Here is a 20,960-nt window from a genome sequence, read left to right as displayed (position 1 = left end):
GACTTTCAGACCCCACAGTGTCTCAGATATCACATTTAGCCCACAACAGTAATATGGTGTCCTGAATCACTCACATATATGTTATCAGAAAATCTCATAGATTTATCCCACTCAAGTATATACACCAATTCACTTGTGCTTTTTTCTCCTTTTTCTCCTTTTTTTCCTTCTTTTCTTTTTTTTTTTTTCTTGGGCTCTTCAAGAGTAAATTAGATTATCTCAGACTAAGTGAATTAAATTCAGAGGGAAACAGCCTATAAACTGTGTGCAATACACTGGTAGATCTGACTCAGGCCAAGTTGAAAGAACATTTAGCACAGGCTACCTCTAAATTTTGTTCTAGAAATTCAATAGAGAGCTGAACAGCACCAATAAATATGCCACATTCACCTATTCTCATTTAAACCTATGTAACTTTGATGGTAGAAGACACAAACCCCTATCTGCTGTCAAAGCAAACTTACTTTATAAGCTTTAATTGAAGCTTTAGCTAAACCTCCCCCAGGCTTTAAAATTAACTGTGATTTTCCTTATGCAGCTTCACTGGGTTTTTGTTTGGTTGGAGGTTTGTTTTTTTTTCACTTTTCCTTCCACTTTTTGTTTCAACCAAGTTAGTGATTGTCTCTACAGTCACATATTCCATATTTATCTCCTCCATTTTCCCACTCCTCTGTCTTTTTCCTTTGTAGCTTTGTTTTACTTTGAGCTTCATTCTGCTGCTGTCACAACAGTAACAATATGCTTCCCTGTACACAGACAGCTACAACATTCCCTCAGCATGACCACTGCTTAGGATTTCAGCTGCAACTTCCCCCAAATTAACATCACACAGCATCCCCCACAGGAGCACCAAGCAGAAATGATATTTTCTCTCACTGCTTTACTCAAGGAGCCGTGAGAAATGTTAAACTATTTTCTAACAGTAGTTTTAATTTACAACTAACTAGACTTCTGCCTGAATTTGTCTTGCATTGGTGGAAAATAAGAAAATAAGGAACAAGTCAAGATGAAGACTGCCTGGTTTCTCCATTATGAAAGAGTTTGGAAAGAAATGCCCTCCAACAGACCTCTGGTTCATACCACCATATATGCATTTTTCCATTAGGAGAACACTATTCCTCAGATAACTGAAATTAGAAGTTGATCTCATCTTCAGTGATATTTGTCCTTGTTCTAATTGTCCCAGCCTAAATTATGGCACTGGAGTCTTTAGTTAGTCATCAAAGACCAAGAGAATACTGCTTAACACAGTGTCCCATTCTTACTGTTTTTCCATATCAAACTTATCAGATAACTTTAAGAGCTCATAGAAGCATTTATTTTTTCCTTTTTTTTTTATTCCCCACCCTTGCAGCTGTCTGCTGCCATGGATGCATTTTGAACCCAGCATGTCCAATTTGGATTAGATGCTGCCAAGAGTAAAGGAACAGCTTTCTAATGTCCTGCTAGCAAAGCCCAGGGATGTAGTGGCTGCAGTGTTACTGTCAGACACTGGCACAACATCAATGAGGCCACCTTCTGCATGTGAAATACAGCTTTCCTTACTTTTCTGGTTCTAATATTTGTTTCTGAAAAAAATCAAAACCTACAACAAAAAAGTCAAAGTCTAAATATAAAATACAGATTTTTCCCCTTCCCATCTTACATATCAGGTATGTGTGACTTCTACGTGGCATAAAACATATAACATACTGACAGATCCTGAATGAAATTTGACAATCAAGGAGACAAGATTTCATTTACCAAAAATAATCCCCTCACAAACAACCTGTAACCCAAGTTTGAATCCACTTAACCAAGAGACTACAAGAGTCAGGAAAAAGCTTTTTTATTATCCTAGTACTCTTTGGATCTAGTCTCAGCTTAGATAAAGACTTAAGAATATAATGGATGCACACAGTCCTACCATAATCAGTGAGACACCACACAGTTAAAAAATGGTATTAATTCTTAACTTCAAGAGCTTTTCTAGACAAGATCTTTGTTCTACTAATATTAAAGTGCCAGGGTTTTAACTGGTTCCAACCACAATACTGTAGTCACAGCTAAAAAGAAAACTTCCCAATGACAGGGTGAGAAGTATTTTCATGCAAGTTTGCCGTTATAATTTTCTTAATATATCAGGTGGGAAAAGTCTCTGTTCTTGTTCATAATGAATACTTCTGTACACTGAGCTCACACAACACACTATTTATGAAGGAAAAGGGATTTTGCTGCATTTGACAGTTATAGTGCTATAAACTTTCATCTAGACCAAGCTCACATTAAAAACCCTTTTAAGTGTCACTAAAAAGGCACAAGAAAGCCATATTTACTATTCTCTCATTAAGTCAGTACCTTATCAACTATAAACCTGAAGAACAATAAACATTTGAAACACAGACTGTTATAACTTGAACTCAGCATCATAGATACTGAAAGCTGCACCCATAACCCTCTGCACACCTTGTTATCACAGCACAGCTGCAGGGACAGACAGCTCACAGATAAAATAGACATTGTTATGAATAAATGTGTCAGATCACTCAATAATTGTTACTCAGATGAAGCAATAGAGAAGAACTTATGGGAATTCCTTCATAAATTGGCCACCCACGGTTTCCCCTACTTTGTGAAAGAGGCACCTTTAAAATGCACAATCTTGAGATGGAAATTCACAGTAGTTTAGAGTCTTCTAACTTCAGTCACATGAAACATGGGGGTATTTTGTCCAGCCCAGTCCAGAACAGGCTCATTGCACAGACAGACATACAGCAGACAGATGGCTGCAGGAGCAAGGCACAAGGGAGATACAGCTGCTCTGTCTGGGGCTGTCATGGCCATAAAGCCACACATCTCAGGTGGAGAGCCAACTGTGGACCCTGTGAGGTCTGATGTTCTAGTACCTCCCTGGCTCATCTCACCCTGGGATTCATGCTGAGAGTACAATTTTAAGAGGTCCCTCAAAGTCGTAAGAGTTTCATCTCTTTAATTCATTACCAATTTCATCTGAGTCTGAATCAGTGGTGTAATGGTAAATTGCTTATTACTTCTCTGCCAAGGCTCATTTTCAGTACTTTCTAAGAGAGAAGGACCACACAAAGAAGGCGTATCCAGCAATTTCTGCACAGGAGCTCGATACAGACAGACTCAGATTAAGCAGCTGTCACTAGAGACCAGGAGAGGCTGACAAGGAAGGATAAAGGAGTGGAGCAGAAAGCTTAACAGGCATCTCCAAGCATGATAGACAAGAATCACTCCCAGGCCACACAACCTGGAGTCCATGGGGAAGGAAAAACAAACACAAGCTAGTTGCAAACTACACACAGCTTCAAAAGCACCTGCAGTTTTGCTCCCTGATCTTCTGATTGCCTTTATCAAGAAACGCTTGTCCTCACTTCATGCTGCTTGTATATGAAAAATCACATCTACCTTCATCCTAGGTGCTGCCTGCAGGCAAGAAGCACATCTTACACAGTTCCCTCATCTTCCAGAGTGACTTCTCACACCCACCCTAAACATGCTCTTATTAAGTACTCGTTTGTATAGTAAATCTAACAGGAGCCAAGCACAGAGCTGCGTTCTTTAACAAGAACTCCCACACCAGAGGCTTTGTTTTTGAAGCACCACAGCTTCTTCCTACTGAGAATGTAACCATGGAATTTGAATCCTCAAGCTATTCACTTCAGCATGGCACAGAAATAAGAAGCAAATAATTACAAAAACCTCCACATATAATCACTAAATGTGAGTGCATACCTTCCCTGATAGCAGTAAATGGGGTTCCTTCCTCTTCTTGTAATCTAATCACCTTTAATGCCACCAGCTTTCCATTTACCCTGAAAGGGAAAGAGAGGAGGGGAAGGAGAAATTTAGAAAAATCAAAATTATAGCAGAAACAGTTTTTCTCATAATAAAACTTGTTTCCTATCATGTACTTATTCAATTTCTTCCTTTCAATGCCAGTGACTCATTTACAGCACTGTAAGAAACACTTCATAGCTTCCATAATGTCAACTTTATATTTTCACACTCAGATGCAGTCCAAGAAATTATCTCAGTTTTCTGTGAGTCAGTCTGCTTCCTTTCCACCACAGCTTTGTTACTGAAGCTTTGTTAAGAAGTAACACATTTTAAAATTTCATTATAAAATATCAGTTCATTATTTGATCAAACTGTTCAAAGGAAAAGGCATATGATTTTCATCAATAACTTCACCTGCAGTATATCCAGATTTACACTGATTACCTCTTTCCCACTGCATGACAGACATTATTATAGCCTTCAAAAAGCTACAAAGATGGCATAATGAAATAATTTTTAGGTCATTCTGGCCATTTCCTGCTAGGGCAGGATTGTTCCTAAGGCATATTCTTCCTAACATAGCCCAGGCTACTTAAAAATTATTGTAACTCTCATTTAAAAGTTTAAAAATATTTTGTGCTCCAAGAGAGAAAAGTTCTTAACAGGTTATTGTAGTGTAAAATCTATTTGGCTTGTTTCACTTTTAGCATTCCAAATTTCACCACACAAGAATTACATTCTTGGCCTTGCAAAAAAATCCAGTTGGTTCAGTTTATCCAAATAAAAAAAGAATGAAGCTGATATTCATTACCCTCTTCAACTCATACCATGAAACTTTAACTCCTCATGCATGACAAGCAATGATGAGAATAAACTACCAAAAGGCATAGTACAGTTTTTAAAAATTATTGTTATTATTATTAAGATTTATTTCTTGTAAAAGCAAAAATAGCCATTGCAGCCACAAATTCAAGGATGCATTGTAGACTTTACACTCCTGTAGTCATGGAGGCAACTCTCTACTGTACTACAAGAGGGATGGCCCAGGAAGATGTATTACATTTCAAAGCAAGATGATATAGATAACCACCAACTCTGAATTCACTCTTCTCCCTCAGGCTTTTAATTTCTGCAGTTATATGAGTTCAGTGACGGATGGCAACTGCCTTGTTTCTTCTGATTATTCCTTTTATAATTACCAGAAACTCATTAGCCCTATACAGAACATTGCACAATGACTCTGAGCAAGTTAAGAAACACTGGTTATCAAAAGATGGTTTGCTCATCACCTTCCAATTACTCATAATATTCAGGCTGGCACCAGTTCAAGTCTCAGGTCACTAGTCACTGTTGAAAGGAAATTATCAGCTTAACTCTCCTGGATTTCTCCTTATAATTACCTAACATACTTTTTAATTTGAATTTAAACAGGACTTATGGCATCAGAAAAAGATAAACCTTGCCTCAAGTAACTTCATGTGTCATGCTCAGACAGGAGAATGAATCATATTAAAAGCAGGACTGATGCAGTTCATAAACATGTGTAGTTTTCAGTTCCTCTGTCAATCCACCACCCTACCTATCATATACATATCACACAGATATCTGGATAACTTGAATATTTTGCAACAGATTAAATAACTGCAGAAGGAATTTAAGTAAGAAAAGCAAGATCATTTTGCAGATAACGAACAGATGCTGTGCTCAGAGAAGGCAATGCAAAATACAATGGAAAAAACACATCAAAGAGGTATTAAGGAAACAGGGGTATGGAGTCTTTTGATGGAGAAGAATAAAAAACATGCTGCATTGTGTAACTTATGTTCTTTTTAATCAGAAGTTCTGCATTCCATTGGTTCGTGAGGAGCAATATATAACACAAACAGCAACAGCATGGAACCAGTTTAAAAAAATTCACAATTGAACAGAGTAAGTGAGCTGTGCTTTTTAGTTATCATTGTCCCTTTGTCATTGGTACCTGTCATCATCTTGGCAGACATCATGGCAATTCTTAGTGCTATCAAAATAATCAAACTAATCTCAAGTAGTGTTCCTCTGGGATTTCATTCTCCTCTTTAATATAATTTATCTCCAATATATCAATCTATAATTTCCATAATTCAACAGCCTCCTTATTCTCATTTCCTACCCAGTCATTAAAATCTTTTTTGGTTTCCATTTAATTTTCTATAAACAGGAGCATATAAAACTGGAGAAGTGAGAAATTATGAAGTATCTATTAAAGAGCTAGGATGTATATTCACACCCTTTAATTATCCTGCCACTGATGCAATCTCAGGATGCAGTTAAGTGATGCTCAAGAGATGAGCTAAGGGCTGCCTCACATTATAGGTTTCTCCTGTTTAATCCTTGCCACACACTCCTGACACTTGTATTTGCTCTAATTTCTGCTGGACTTTTCAATGAAACTGCTCAGAGAGCTTAATAAGAGAAGACTGGCCCTTCCAAGAATAATTAAATCATATTTTTAAAAAATTATAAAGGTATGAAAAAAAGAAAAAACCCTAGAAAATACAAAAGAACTGGGTCCAGCTTTTGAGAAGCAATGTGTCATGGGATCAAGCCATCTATGTCATGAAGTTATGCTCTGAAACTTGTGATGGCATGTCAAAATAATACGAAAATTTCCTTAGAAACAACACTGCAAAAAGGAAACCCGGGCAAAATTACCTCTGCAACCTATCAATACCTGTCTTTGCAGACTTCAGAAGTGATCAGATAAGGTTAGCAGAACTCCTTCCAGATATTAATTCACATTCGTCTTCCACAACTTTCAAAGCATGCTTAGTGTTTTCATTATTTTCAAATACAAGCAAAAAACTGACAAGCAGACTGCCTTTGAAAAGGCAACACTGCTGACTCTTTTAACTTCTAGGATTCATTAAAGCACCTCTATTACTCACTGTCCAAAGCAAACAATTTCACACCTTCTCGAAACAATACACTTCACTGTGTCAAAGATTACACTTATCATCTTATGCCCATCCTGTCAACCGCCTCATTAGTTTCTATTAAGGGCAATATTGACTAAAGAATTCCTATTTTCTAAGCCATCCTCCCTCCTAAACTAATTCACTTTCTCTTTCTCATTGAAAAACCTTCAGAAAAAGTACATTAGTCCTAAAGCCTCTCTAATTATCACATAAAATCACTTTAGGCAAAATACCTGCAGCTGATGGACAGTTTTCCAATTCATGGAAATTCAGCACTTTAACATCATATAATCCCTTCTAATACATTTCTGATTATATATGCAATGTAGACAAAAGAAAAATTAGTACAAATTGCTTTATGCAGCATAAAGTAAAAGTCTGCATATTATAAAAAATACAAATGAGCCAGATATTATAAAAATGTTAATATAATATGTCATTCTGCATTTTCTAAACCAGCATATATCAGCACAACCAAAATAAACACATTTATAAAAAATGACCATTTATGAGAAAGTAAAGAAGACTGGAAATTATTTAATGCTTTAATGTGCCATTAAGAACATAAAATACTGATGAATATAAAGTAACTGATGACTTAATTGGCTTCACTGGGGATAATGCTGATGATGCCATATAGAGAACAAAAGAGTACAAACAAAAGTATTTTCTCAAGTTCTTCAGACATGTTTAGATGAAATAAATGTTCCAAATATACACATTTAAAAGATTCAATTAACACAGAACCTGCCAATTCTGATTTCAATCTGTTTATTTAATACTGAGTTTTACCACTGGCTGGAGTTGAGGTTGAGCTCATAATTTGAGAAAGTGCTAAGCTTGGGAACACTTCTGTAAAGAAAAATCATTAGATAGTATTGGAATGATGCTCTAATTTCTGACAAAAATTTCAAGAAACTAATTCCAAAAGGAAAATTTCAATTGTTAAATATTCATTTACAGGAAAATCTCAAAGTTTGATGATCAAACCTTGAGAATATCTAATTAGATCTACTCTGTAGTAATATTAATGTCAAAAACAGACACCTAAAACTCCAAACAGACCATGAAGGCCTAATGAAACCAGGCTCTGCCAGAAATTTCCTTTGAAGAAACCTGACAGAAGCACATTCACTGTAGGTTTAGTCACCTCTGATTATTCTACCAAAGAATAACTAATTCCACATTGAGGGAAACACTTCTTTTAATCATTAATATAAAAGACAGTTCAGTGTAAACATGGTTTATATTCTATTTTTCTTACTAAAAAGGACTCACATTTCTAGCTTACAAAAGCCACTCCCAGTCCTGCTAAAGCCCTATCATGTAAATTCTTAGGGGACTAACACAAACCCTGAATTTCTCTTTTTGAATCCCACCATCTTTTAACCTCATCCTAGACAAAAGTTACCTTGTCTTAGTAGAAGCCAGTGGATTAAAGATACTTCATAATGCTGACATTTATTAGGGCTGAAAAAACAGAATATCAAAGAGTTTCATGAGTGATGAAGGGTTTAGATTATTAATTAGTGCTGTCACTGGAACTCAGGAGTCACTGCAGTCTCTCACCAACAGCCCTCACCTGAGCAGGGCCAGGTAAGAGTTCACCTCCAGGTCCCTCATCCCCACCCCAGCTCTCATCAGCTCAGACTCAGCAGCTCATCTAAGCACAGGGGCTGCACAACAACTCCACTACATGTATGAAATATAATTATATTCTATCCTAGTTTTTCTACCAATTTTACCAGGGCAGTCCTGGGTAAGTAATATAATAGACCTACTTTCTTTAGTTTTGTCCCCTGCTATATGAGATAAAATATTAAGTCACCGCCTTAAACTGCTTTGCAGGTTGAAGCACAGCACATAGAGTGTGATGCTCTTTTTATATATTCAACTATGGAAAAAAATTTCCCAAACTTTTTTTTTTTAATTCACGCAGTAAGTGATCAATATAGTCAATGATTCATCTTCTAGTTAGAATCTTAGCAACTTATTTTAGTACTTACTTTACTTTAATAATTTTTTCCACCATTTGGTATTTTAGTTGAGCATCTAGTTGTCATTAGTTTTCTATCTAATTCAACTTTATTATTTTTATTAAAAATCTACAATGTTAGAGATTTTTTAAAAGCATTTATGTACACATTGTATAATCCCATGTCATAACTTGCTGACAAAAATCATTTAAGGAAGTTAAAAAATGAGGGGGGGAGAAAGGACAGCCTAGTTGGTAACCATAAAGTGCATTTTTGTAACCCATGAATATGTATTCCTTTTCCAGCCATCTGTTATCCTCAGATGAAAAGAGGACTTCATTTGTAGAACACTAATTTCACACAATTTTCAAGAAATAAAGAAAAGGTTAAGAAACTTTAAGTCATTAAGGCAACACGAATCAGAATAATTTTGAAATATCAGTCTAAATAAATTGGCCATAACATGAAGAAAAACTTTCCAGGGAACTGGGCTGTTGTACATGAAACTTATGAACACAACTCCTCACATGGGCACAGAGTAAAGCTTGGGGAATGACTGAAAAATGGCAGCTTGACCATCACAAGCATATGGCACTTGCAACAGACTGAACATAAAAGACAATCAAAGAGTCAAAGAGATTTCATGGAAAATAAAAGAAATTCTGCAACTTCAGAACCAAAAGTCAGAATAGCAATTTGTCCTGTCAGCCACGCTCAGTGAGGGTTTCAGCATCATAAATATAAAAATCAATATACCCACACCACCCCTTTTCCTGTGAGCAGCCATCCACACACATTTATCAAATATTATGGTCAGCTATATTCATAACACACACTGCAGTACATCATGCCAATAACAAACAGAGGGAGCTCCCCCTGATTATTCAAAGACTCCCTGATGCCTCAAGAATAACAGAGCATGGAAACAACCCAGTACAGAGCATGGTGTCTGCCTGAGCATGACTTTTTGCACCATGAACTCCCTATTGATTTTTTAAGGGGAATCGTAAAAAGTACTGCCTTTGATGGAAATAAATGTCAAATCCCACAGCTCCTTGAAAAAATACATTTTATCTTTGGATACAAGTTGGAGCCACCTTGATAAAAAATTCAGATTTTGAGCTGAAATGGGAGAGGTGCCTGGATGGAAGGACTGCCCTATCTCTGCAGCCTTTGAGCTCTTGTTGACAGCACCAGCTTATACTGTGCTCTTCTCTGTGCTCTACTGATTTATTGTATTAATAGTTAAAAAGGATAAGGATCAGAATTCATTAAAATAAGTGGTTTTTTAAGAGTAAGTTGAAGTTATGTCATTTTGTGATAGGGAAAATAGGCAAAAATGTCTTGATGGAGCTGTTACAAATTCTACACATTTTTGCAATACTATGAGGACATGCAATTCAGTAAAGGCGCCCAAAAAGGTACGGTAAAAAATCACATGGGCATTCAAGGAGCAGATTGAGATCACAGTGGAGATGGCATTGGCAACACCTCTCAAATCACAGCCATGTGCTGTGCAAGCACAGATCACATCACTGTAACTGAGGGAATCCTTTTTAATTCTTTGCCTTGAAGGGCAACTGAACACAGCAGGAGAGGATGGAAAGCACGCCAACACATCAAATTGCCAAAAGCACAGGTTTTTCCCTTAAGTGCAATATGCAGAGTTCCCAGTGGGGGAACACAAGGCCTCCATGCTGCTTTGCAAGGGGCTCTGGTTGGCAGCAGCTCCCTTGTGCTGTCACCAGCTTCATCTCCAGACTCACAACTCACATCAGCATTTATGTGCCACAGACCAAGCCAGATCCCACTGAGCTGTGTTCAGGTAAATTTATAATCAGGCTCAAGAGGGAAGAAGGACAACGACAGCAGGAAGACACACACATCAATACACAGGCAGCACTTCCTCAGCTCCACCACACAGTGAAATGATACAGGAATTCAAAGGCCACCCATTGCTTTGCACCTACTGCATGGCAAACGTCCAAGGTGTTAATCAGATACAGAGTCAATGGAACTTGCATCATTTTTTACAGTGTTAGCAGTAAATTACTCAGCCCACTTCTCCAAAATTTTACATTAAAATAAATCCCTTCAAAGTCCTCTGAATTTCATGCAGTAAGCAGCCTCCTGTGATTTTACACAACTAAGTAAAATATGAGAATCTAGCCTGAATGCAAGTAGAAAATGAACATGCCAAGATGAGTTTCATTACACGTGTCTGATGAAATCAAATAGATTTACCTATTGATGTAACTGTCAGCCAGAAAAAAATGACTGCTTGGCTGTTTCTCCTACAAACAAAAAAGCCCAGCCTAAGAGAATACTGCTTCACTTTCCTCAATAACACAGTCCTCTTCACTCTGCTGCTTCTTCACCCCAGGGATTCATTTTTATCTGACTACAGAAAGAGAAATCCATCATCCAGTAAAAGGAATTAGCCCATTTCATTTCAATTTCCTGGAATACAACCACAGATGCTCAAAAAGATAGAAAAGCAATGGGTTTTATAGGAAGACAAGGGCTTGGTACCATTTATCCTGCTCAAGGTGCAAAAAGCCAGGATTGTTCTGAAAGCAAGTTACTGCACGTATTACCTTTAATTTTAGGAAGGGAAATGGCTGATTTTGTGTCTTTTCAGGCAGATATGCATCTTTTAGACTCTCCAAGTAGTATGCTAATATTAAGAAGGTTTTATTCCATCATTATGATTAGCAGGGGAAATAATTTAAAAAGCTGAAATGTATCTCAGGAAATGCATAAAAACCCCAACTCTACTACTTGCTACATGCAGCTGGTGACAACTAATGAGCAAAATAATTCAGAGTACAAAGCATCATTCAAAATAGCTCAATACAATCTTAAATTTTCCATCTTCACCTGTTAAGGACACATCTCAGAAACTTTTTGGCAAAATGAAGAAACCAAACATTAGAATTGGTTAATAGGGATTCTCAAACATTTTGACCAAAATCCTCTTGTTGTGTACTACCAGCTCCAGCTTTTCCATCATGTGTCTGCATTCTGCACTGTGCCACCAGAGATTAATCCTTTAGCAGTCAAACTGGGAACATACCAAAATAAAAAGATCTCTTTTGCTTATTTGTATTCCCATTGAGTCTGTAGGCAGGAGAACACAGTGATGTGTATCAGAGTCTAAAAAACAAATAAAATTTACGTATTCCTGTATCATTTTAAGATAAAGTTATAGACAGTCAGAGTTAACCTGCCTGAAAAGCAGCAGCCAGGTTCAGGTCTCAGCCATAGAACCATGGAAATGTTTAGGCTGGTCTGCTATTAACCCAGCACTAAACACTCCCCTAAGTGCCACTCTTGCACATCTCAAATACTGCAGGGATGGGCCAGAGCCAATGCTGGGCCATGCATTCACCCCACACCTGCACACCCACATCCCCCAGGGGTACATCACAGCAGGGATGCTCCTCCTTCTACAGGGATACCAGAGATTCCTCACCTTCCCACAGGGACAGAAGAGGTAACAGGGCTACATTACCTCAACAAACAAGTCCTTTTGAAATAGCAGATAACACCTGTAATGTTTCCCAAATTCTCAAAGTATCTCTTCCTGATGGGAAGCAATTTAACTGTCTCTCTAGGTCAAAAAACAGAAGCCTGGACTGGAAGTGATGAATCTGGATAGTGCTGGATAATATGGAAATTATTCAATTCTCAGTGGAGTAAAAAAAGTCAAATTCAAACAGGTGAAGGAATACTACTATAACAGTAGAAATACTCTTTGCATATGAATTCTCATCCACACCTGGTTACACATATTCTTTTCCAGAACACATTTTAAAGACCTTGCAGAAGATGTTACAAAGCAACAGGACAAGGTCACATATAATTGTTATAACTCTCACTACTTATTCAGAGCCAGCTGTTTATAATAGAGAAAGCAGTGTGCCCAGTAATTTCAATTTATTATTCAAGTACCATTAAAATCACTGAAGTATTTCTTTCAGATTTGCAGGCAGCTCTACTAAAATGAGCATTTCTAACCAATCTACATTTCATAACGTGTTCACTATTAATGCAGTAGCTTCAGGGAAGGGTTTTGCTTTACTTTTAAATTTCAGTCTGTTCCACTGACTGACAGGACATCCAGTGACTATTGCCTTAGTTCAGTCTTACTGAAAGCTGAGACATATGGACTGACTGTCATCAGATACTCACTGTGATTTTACTAAAGGATTTTAGTAATTAGGCACAAGCTGAAATCTATACTGCTTTCTCATATTACATAGACCCCAATAAAAAGCTTACACATGTATAATGTCTGGAACTTATGGTAATGCATAACTGAGCCATTAACAACACAACATAATAGCATTTCCTTGAAGAAAGCTGCCAGTGAAAGACAATACCTGCAGTGGTGTGGCAGAAGTGTGAATATTTCTTCTACATTTAGAACATGTTTTTATTCCTATCAGCTGTCATTATGCTTGTCAATACCTAAGTAAGCTATTGAGAGATGAGGCAACTCCCATTCTGATTTGTTAAAATTATTCAGTGAAAAAAATATAATTTTCAGCATCTAACCAAGTTAATGACCCTGCAAAATGCTAGGACATATTTTCTGGTTTTCAGCAGTTATTCTGTGCCATGACTATCATGGTATTCTCAGCTGGAATGGCAGTGCTGCCTCATGTATCACTGACTAATCAAAGTTTTTAAATAAAGATATCACATGTACCAAATCCCTCTTTCAGCACTGCTTTGCTGTTATTGGGAATCTAATTATGAAAACTTCATTAAACATGTCAAATGGCACAAGAAACTCTGCTCGCAATGGATAACTCTGAATGCAAGCACTGGCTGAACAAGTATATTTTAAGTGTGTTTACTGATTTATTTTATGCAATATAAAAGCACTTAGGGCATTTGGGGATAAAAAAGCTGCAACAAATAACATTAAAGTGGCTGAAAAACATGTGACATGTATAAAGTAGATTATTTTGAGGTACAATAGTTGCAACAATTGTAAATATACTCTTGTAAACAAACTAAACCTAGAGTAGTCCAAAATTCAATGTATTCCCTTCATGTTGTTTATTAAAGTCTTTTAATAATATTAAACAAAAGTGAATAACTTATGCCATATATTCAGCATCGCTCTCAGACCATCACTAAACTCTACTTGACAGCATATTTTGCTTTTACCCCTAGAAATTCATTTGGTATGGATGCCCAGAAAGTAGTGCAACACTAAAGTGCAGAAGAAGTCAGATTAATGAGAACCTCACCTTGTTCTGGTGTGAAGGCAACACGCTGCCTGTGCAATGCAGTCTCAGCCCCTTTCATTAGAGCACGTGGCAGGCAGCAGCACTTTGATTCACAGGGATCTTTGTACCTTCTCAGCAACAGCACTTGGCACTTTCTGCTTGTCTTCACTTACACACAAAATATAATGAAAAAAAAGCACCACTTACTTGCTTTTCCCTTTGTACACTGTAGCATAGGACCCTTCCCCTAGTTTTTCCAGTTTTTCATATGAGTCTGCTTTTCCAAACTTAGGGCTTGTAGGCTAGACAAAACAGAAAAGAAGACCTTTCAGCATTGCACCCATAACATTAACTTTGATTCAGCCTTTAGAGACCAAATATCATTATCAAGACCCATAGATATGCCTGTTTTCAGTAACCAACAACAAAAAAGTATATAATAGGGGAAAATAAATTAATATTTATTCAATAACCCAGATGGTAGTTGCTAATATCAACTATACACTTGCATCACTGGATCTATCAAAAGGATTTTGTTCTCAATCAAAGAGATGGTTCTGTTTTATTTTTCACATATATCACTTCATAGAGGGAAAAAGACCATAAACAACTAAAGCATCTTATCTATGTTTAGAGATCTAAGCAGCAACCTTAATCTTCCCTACAAAATCAGACTAATAAAGCTATCTAGTCATGTTTTTCTTTCTTATTTTTTTAAACTAAAGCCCATCCAAGAACATTGCTCTAAGTAGTCAATGTCCCATTAAATCAATCATTGTTCAGAGAGTGGTCAAAATGCTACAGGAAAGTATCTTTAATGATGTCATCTGAATTATGATTACAGTCTTCAGATGTGGATATAATCACATCATACTTTAAAGTACATTTTACATCGTTGATAAAAGTCCTCTATCCTTAATATTTGCAGCCTAAGTGAGGAGTCTAAAACTGAGCTAAGCTAAGGAATGATTCTTGCTCAAAGGGCCAGATAGCTCAGCTGGCATTTGTGACAGACTGATACTTGCCCCCCTTTTATGCAGTCCTAACAGAGAACAAATCAACTCTGCAAAAAAAAAAAGGAAATTCACCTGACATTAAAACTTTCCATTCTGAAATTCAGAGAAAACATTTGACTTTTTTGAAGTGCATCCTATTTTCCCACATTTCCCCATTTTCCAGTTGTCTGGAAGAAAAGGCAATGTTATTTTTTTACAAGACCAGATGGACATTGCAAAAAACTGACCTGCAGCTGCCCTCAGTGTCACCTACACATCTTTTAGACTGCAGTGCTCAGACATCCTTCTTGTCCTAAACCAACCAAGAGATCATAGAGAAAACTTGGAGGGTCAGCAGTAATGCTCAAATCCCACACAGTGATTTGGCAGCACTCTTGTTGAATGCTGCAGAGAAGAGCAGACCAGCAAAATTGGCACTGTAAAGGTTGAATTCAGCTGGGATGAGCCATGTGCAGCTGTGCACATGCTACCCTCACATCCAGGAGCCTATGTCTGATTTATAAGTATTAATGTATCCATTTTTTGAAAGGAAACTAACATTACAGTACAGAGCACATCTGTGTGTAAATCTTTGCTATGCCATGGTTGAAAGTTTTAAGTCAACTGACCCTAAAAATTGTTTCTGTTTAAATAGGCAGGGGCATCCCAGGTAAGCTCATTTGTGCCTCATACTTGTCCACCCCACCCAATTAACCATTAGCCAGAAAATGCAGATGTTCTCTTTACTTGACTATTCTTCATTTGCCCTATGCAAAAATTCTTGCACTTTGGCAACACCTTTATTTGATACCAACATTCCAGCTTTCTGTTCAATGGTATAAGGACATACACATGTGTGTTTGCAAAATTGAGCCCTTTCACCTCTCTCCTGCAGAAACAACAACCTATTGTTTTGCTATCCAATTCCTAAGTATTAGTAGACTTACTAATTTGTCATAACAAAACTCTCAGATCTTTTTCCTGCTACATTATTTGGAACACTTCATTATAGATAAGACAGTAATATTCTTGGCTTCCAAACTGTTCTTAAAAAGGCATTCTGCCTGGTTAAAAACAAATTTTAGGATTTTTTTTTAATCACAGTTTTATTATAGATGTGACTGGTAGAGGAGACTGAAATACTTATTCAAGTAACCTTCTCATTTACTTATCCAATTATGAACTAATGCAAAAACATTAAAAAAACTTCAGGAAAAAAGTAGTTAGATGTTTAAATGTATTGCATATAATGAACAGGGAGTGCAGAGTATTTCCCAAATTGCAGGCTGCAATGAACACACAGTGAGTAGCTTTGTTTGGAGTGGAAATGCTGCCCTAGTTAACAGTGAATAGTTCACTGTTGGCTTCCTCACAGAGACACAGAGAAAGGACACGGTGCCTACATGTGTTTCACATCCATTCTTATTTTCACACTGAGATTTACTTTTATTCTCTACCTCTGGAAACCATAATCTAAAGGTCACAACAACTTGTAAAGCCCTAAGATCCTGATAGGAAACAGAATGCCTTTAATCCATTACCACACAGCAAATCATCAACAGTAATTATTCCTACAACCTCAAGCTCATTTCCACAGTCCAGCTGCCAGCAGCACAGACTGAAAGTCATGACTTTTGACTCATTCTCCTCCTGGAAGTTGCTGCATCTCCTCTGCAAGAACAGGCAGAGCTCTAAAAGCTGGTGCTGGCTGGCTGTGAGGACAGGCACTGCAGAGCCCTGGGCTCAGCTCTGCCAAGCAAGGCTGAGCTGCCACCCTCCCCCTGTGCCTGCTGACGCTGGGTATGAGCCCAGAAAGAGCCCAAACCCCACACCTGAGCCACCCCAAATGCAGCAAAGCCCAGGGTTGACACCTTCCCTTCCCAGCCTACAGCACCCCTGAGTGGAGCTCAGCTCTGCTCCATCACACTGGACTGCCCAGGTTCTCCCCTATGGCACCTCCCTTTGGGAAAATGGACATTGGTTTTTCTTGCATTTGTAATCTTAAAAGGCTTACAGTTTTTGAATGCATGTGGGGGATTTTATTTAAAAAAAAATAATTCCAAGGCAAAAGAATATATAAATATATAATAATATAAATAATTTGTGTGATACTTCTTAACAAAATGCCAAAACACTCATCATACTGCAATTACTTTAGACTATGAAGTGAGACAGCTTTATCATTTCCCCAATATTTTCTCCATTTTTAAAAAATGAAATCTCATACACTAATTCAAACTTCTAATTACAAATTGCCTATAAAGTTAAGAAGTTCAGACACTTTTTACATTTCCATTTATTTTTGGATTATAAAGGAGATGAATATAGAGAGAAATAACGCAAAAATGCATAACTTTTCAAAACTTAAGTTTTAAGCTTAAAGGAATCTAAATAAAGGAATCTAAATAATTTTAAATGTCATGACTGCTGAAAATGATAACCACTTCAGCCTACTTTCCTTTATTACTACAGTCCCCCATTGATATGGATATTTTTTTTCAGCTTCATAGATATGAATTTCATTATTCAGATTTCAAATAAATAAATAAAAAATATTACTTGTTACAGCAAGGTTGGTGGCTTTTTTATTAAATGCTAATATTAAAATCAAATTTGGAAATCTACTTTTAACTACAATTTCTTCTTCCAAAGTATTTTATTCCTTCTGGTACAATAGATAGGAATATATATACACAGAGATTTGAGTTTGTTAAATCACAGGAGTCCCTTACTCTGCCTGGGATGTGGTTGACAGAAATACACACAGTGAGTGAGACATATCCAGAGCACACCACATGTACAGTGCTGCATCAGCCACTGAGAGACATCACAAGCAGCACACTCATAAGAAGTTCCCCTGTATTTTACATAACTGGTGCAGTCCCCCAGTTTGACCCAAACAATATTTCTCAATGGAAAAAAGTACTGGTTTTAGCTGAACACATGTGTTTTGGTAAATTTTTTCAAAGCTCCTTTTTGAAGATCTAACCTTACAATATTCTATAGCTATTATTTTTCCATTTCTCTTGCTCCTCCTTACTGCTTTTTAACCCTCTAAAACACCAACAGAGGATCACAGAATTATCTGGGTTTGAAAAGGCTTTAAAGATCAGCAAGTCCAACTCTAATCCTAACACTGCCAAGCCCACCACATATGTCCCTAAGCACCAAATCTATACACATCTTTTAAATATCTCCAGGGATTGTGACTCAACCACTTCCCTGGGCAGCCTTTTTGCAGTGCTTGACAACCCTTCTATGTACTAAACATCATTGGGACTAGTTAGGCATAAAGAAGACTGGTGCTCCATTTTAGAGCTCCTTATTTGCTACAAAAAAACCCCAACTTACAAAACCCCAACGCCTAGATACATATGTGACCAAGATTGAACTATCCAACAGCAAAAAGTTAAATAGGCAGCAAAAAACTGATACAACTGGAAAACTCACTGCAAAGTGAACTTTCATGCTCCACAGAAATCTTTCAAAGAATTCAAATGGGAAAGCTAAATGAATTACTGAGACAAAGGGGAGTAAAGTCCTCATGCCTCTAGATCACAGTCCCAAGTCACTGTGAAAGTCAGCACAGGCTGTGGTAGATCATGTTATCCCCAAGAGGACACTGGCAACTGGAGCACAGAACAATGCAGATCTTTCCCTTCAAGAAACTCACTGGGAATTTTGCTTGCTTGCCTTCACATTTCACTTTCCTTGAAAATAGTTTTCAGTAGGTAGCATTCTTGTTATCAGCCTACATTTTTTCCAGTGCTAGATTAGTCTAAGAGCACCACTGAGCACAGAAGTGAGCATTTTTAGCAGCATGGCTCGCACTAACCAAGATTAGATATTTTTTCCCCTCTGGATAAGGAAATCCAGATCATAGTAACAAGGATAGAAAGAGTATGCCAAAATGTTGAGTACAGAAATAGAAGAAGCTAGTATTTCAAAATGACGTGAGAGTTTTAAAAATAACAAAGAAAAAAGAAATGAGAAGAAACTGTCTTTTCTGACCAGGTTATTTCAAATGGCTGTTTCATTGATACAGCCTGTAGGAGAAATAACAGGCTCAATCCAAGGTCTTACAGTATGAATCCTTGCAGTGCATCACCACCTGAATACTTCTCTTTCTCAGGATTTTTCAAAATCTATGTAATAAAGAGGCTTTAATGGAAAATTACGCTGAAAATCACCTGACTATTCCTATAGAAGCTGTGTGGGTTATGTTCTCATGCATTTTTCATAACTGCAGAACAGCTTGTGAATGTCACACTTAACTGTCACACTCGCGAGTCTAAGTTTTAAATAGATCCCTTTTTTTTAACAGGAGGATATTAAACTTCAATATAAAACTATCATTAAGAGAAAAATATTTTCACAGTACCTTTGTAAATTAAAGAAAATCAAAAGTGAATATCTGCTTTGTTATACACCTCAAAAGAAATAAATTTATTGTTAGAAAAACCTGAGAGTAAAACACAGGCCAAGAAGCTCAACTGAAATAAAATCACAAGAATGTAAGATAATAATTACTTTTTAACCATTTTGTCTTCTTTGTCACAAGAGTAAACCTTATTTCACAAAATGCTATGCAATTTCCACAGCAATTAAAGGTTGTATCCAGCCTACAATAATAGGCCAATTTGACCATACCTTGAAAACTGGATTGTTTTCTAGGGCAATGTTCAAGGGATACAAAGATGTTCAAGCATTCAAACCAAGCCTCAGTCTCAGTTCTCCCACTCTCTGATCCCATTCTGTTCTTGCATCTTCCTAACCCTTTAACACACAGCCAGAAATTAACAGCAACCTGGGCAGAAGCAACCACAGAGCTCTCTGTGAAGGAAGCAGTTTTTAAAGCTGTGCTCTTGTTCTCCAGGCTATCAGAGCACAGGAGCTGGCTCAACTGCCACACTCTATCTGCCTTTTCATCTAGAGTATCCTTTAGGTTTATTAACACTCCCTTTGTGCCAGTAAGGAAAACTCCACTGTCTACAAGGAGCACTGAAATTATCTTGCCTCCATAAAACAGATCAACCAGAAAGGGTACAGTACCTAGTAATTAACAGTTCCTAGGTGCTCCTAACAGCTCCTAACTGGAGAATGTTGCATACATCTGAAGAGGAAGGGAGACAAGAATGCCACAGCAAGTGTTTATTTGAGCAGACAGAAATGATGCCTAACTTTCAGAAAAAATCCTGACACTAGTGTCTATTTTAGAGCTAGATTTCTCTAATTTTCAATGCACTAACAGGATCAGTAGGATCATTATAGGATTGATGCTTTTTGGCTTGTACTTTTGGGAGGAAAGTTGCATGTATCAGGAGTGAAAATTCATACAAGTTACAGAAACAGAGGAAAGGCTGTTCTCCCAAATAGAGTGCAGAGTCAGTGCAGTAAAGCATTACCAAAAAAAGTAAAGCTTATCCAATTATTTTTATTTTAATGTTTGGGGTTTTTACATTTATCTGAGTTAGCAGAATGTTAGTGCTTTGCTTGATTTTGTTTTTATAAAGTAACTGACAGATAGGAACATATACCTCTGCATGTCATTTAAATTCACCACCAGGGAGCTTAAGCTATTCAAGGAGAACAACCTGATGTGTATCACTACACTAAATCTTGAGCAGATGGCTACTTTATACAGCTTGCAATATTCTATTTACATATGGTGCAAAAGTACTGTTTCAGTGTGTAAAATGTGCACTCTGAATACACCAAAACTTTACCTTGCACTGGAGAGTTTAATCATGTGTCTAAAGAGCAGGGATCTCAAAATTTTCAGATAGTTAGAGTCAAACCATCTTTTAAAAACAGCTGTTTGGGGAAGAGTGACACCTGTTTGCTTTTCAGTTGTGATTTTTAATTTTGTCTAGTTTATTATGTAGCATTATCTATTCTTAATTTAAGGAGAAAAGAAAAGCATTTTCTTGCCTTGGTAAGACAAAGGAATCAGCATGAGATTTTTAGAAAGACAGAGAAAGAGAGATGGGTAAGTACGCACAACTATAG

The 20,960-nt window shown here is 37.1% G+C and overlaps 1 protein-coding gene across 5 annotated transcripts in view; it reads right to left on the bottom strand.

The window, feature by feature from the left end:
* CDK14 (cyclin dependent kinase 14) overlaps nucleotides 1-20,960 on the bottom strand; it is a 337,412-nt gene that overhangs the window by 232,370 nt on the left and 84,082 nt on the right. For all 5 annotated transcript variants that reach the window (XM_079300341.1, XM_079300340.1, XM_079300342.1 and 2 more), the window contains 2 exons: nucleotides 14,164-14,258; nucleotides 3,739-3,818 (listed from right to left, as the gene is read on the bottom strand). In XM_079300341.1, the coding sequence (XP_079156467.1) occupies nucleotides 3,739-3,818; nucleotides 14,164-14,258 (175 nt within the window). The remainder of the gene's footprint in view (nucleotides 1-3,738; nucleotides 3,819-14,163; nucleotides 14,259-20,960) is intronic.

This window comes from Erithacus rubecula (assembly GCF_903797595.1).
Source record: "Erithacus rubecula genome assembly, chromosome: 3".
Classification (NCBI taxonomy): Eukaryota; Metazoa; Chordata; class Aves; order Passeriformes; family Muscicapidae; genus Erithacus; species Erithacus rubecula.
The sequence above is the reverse complement of the archived record's forward strand: the minus strand, read 5'-3'. Positions and strand labels throughout refer to the sequence as shown.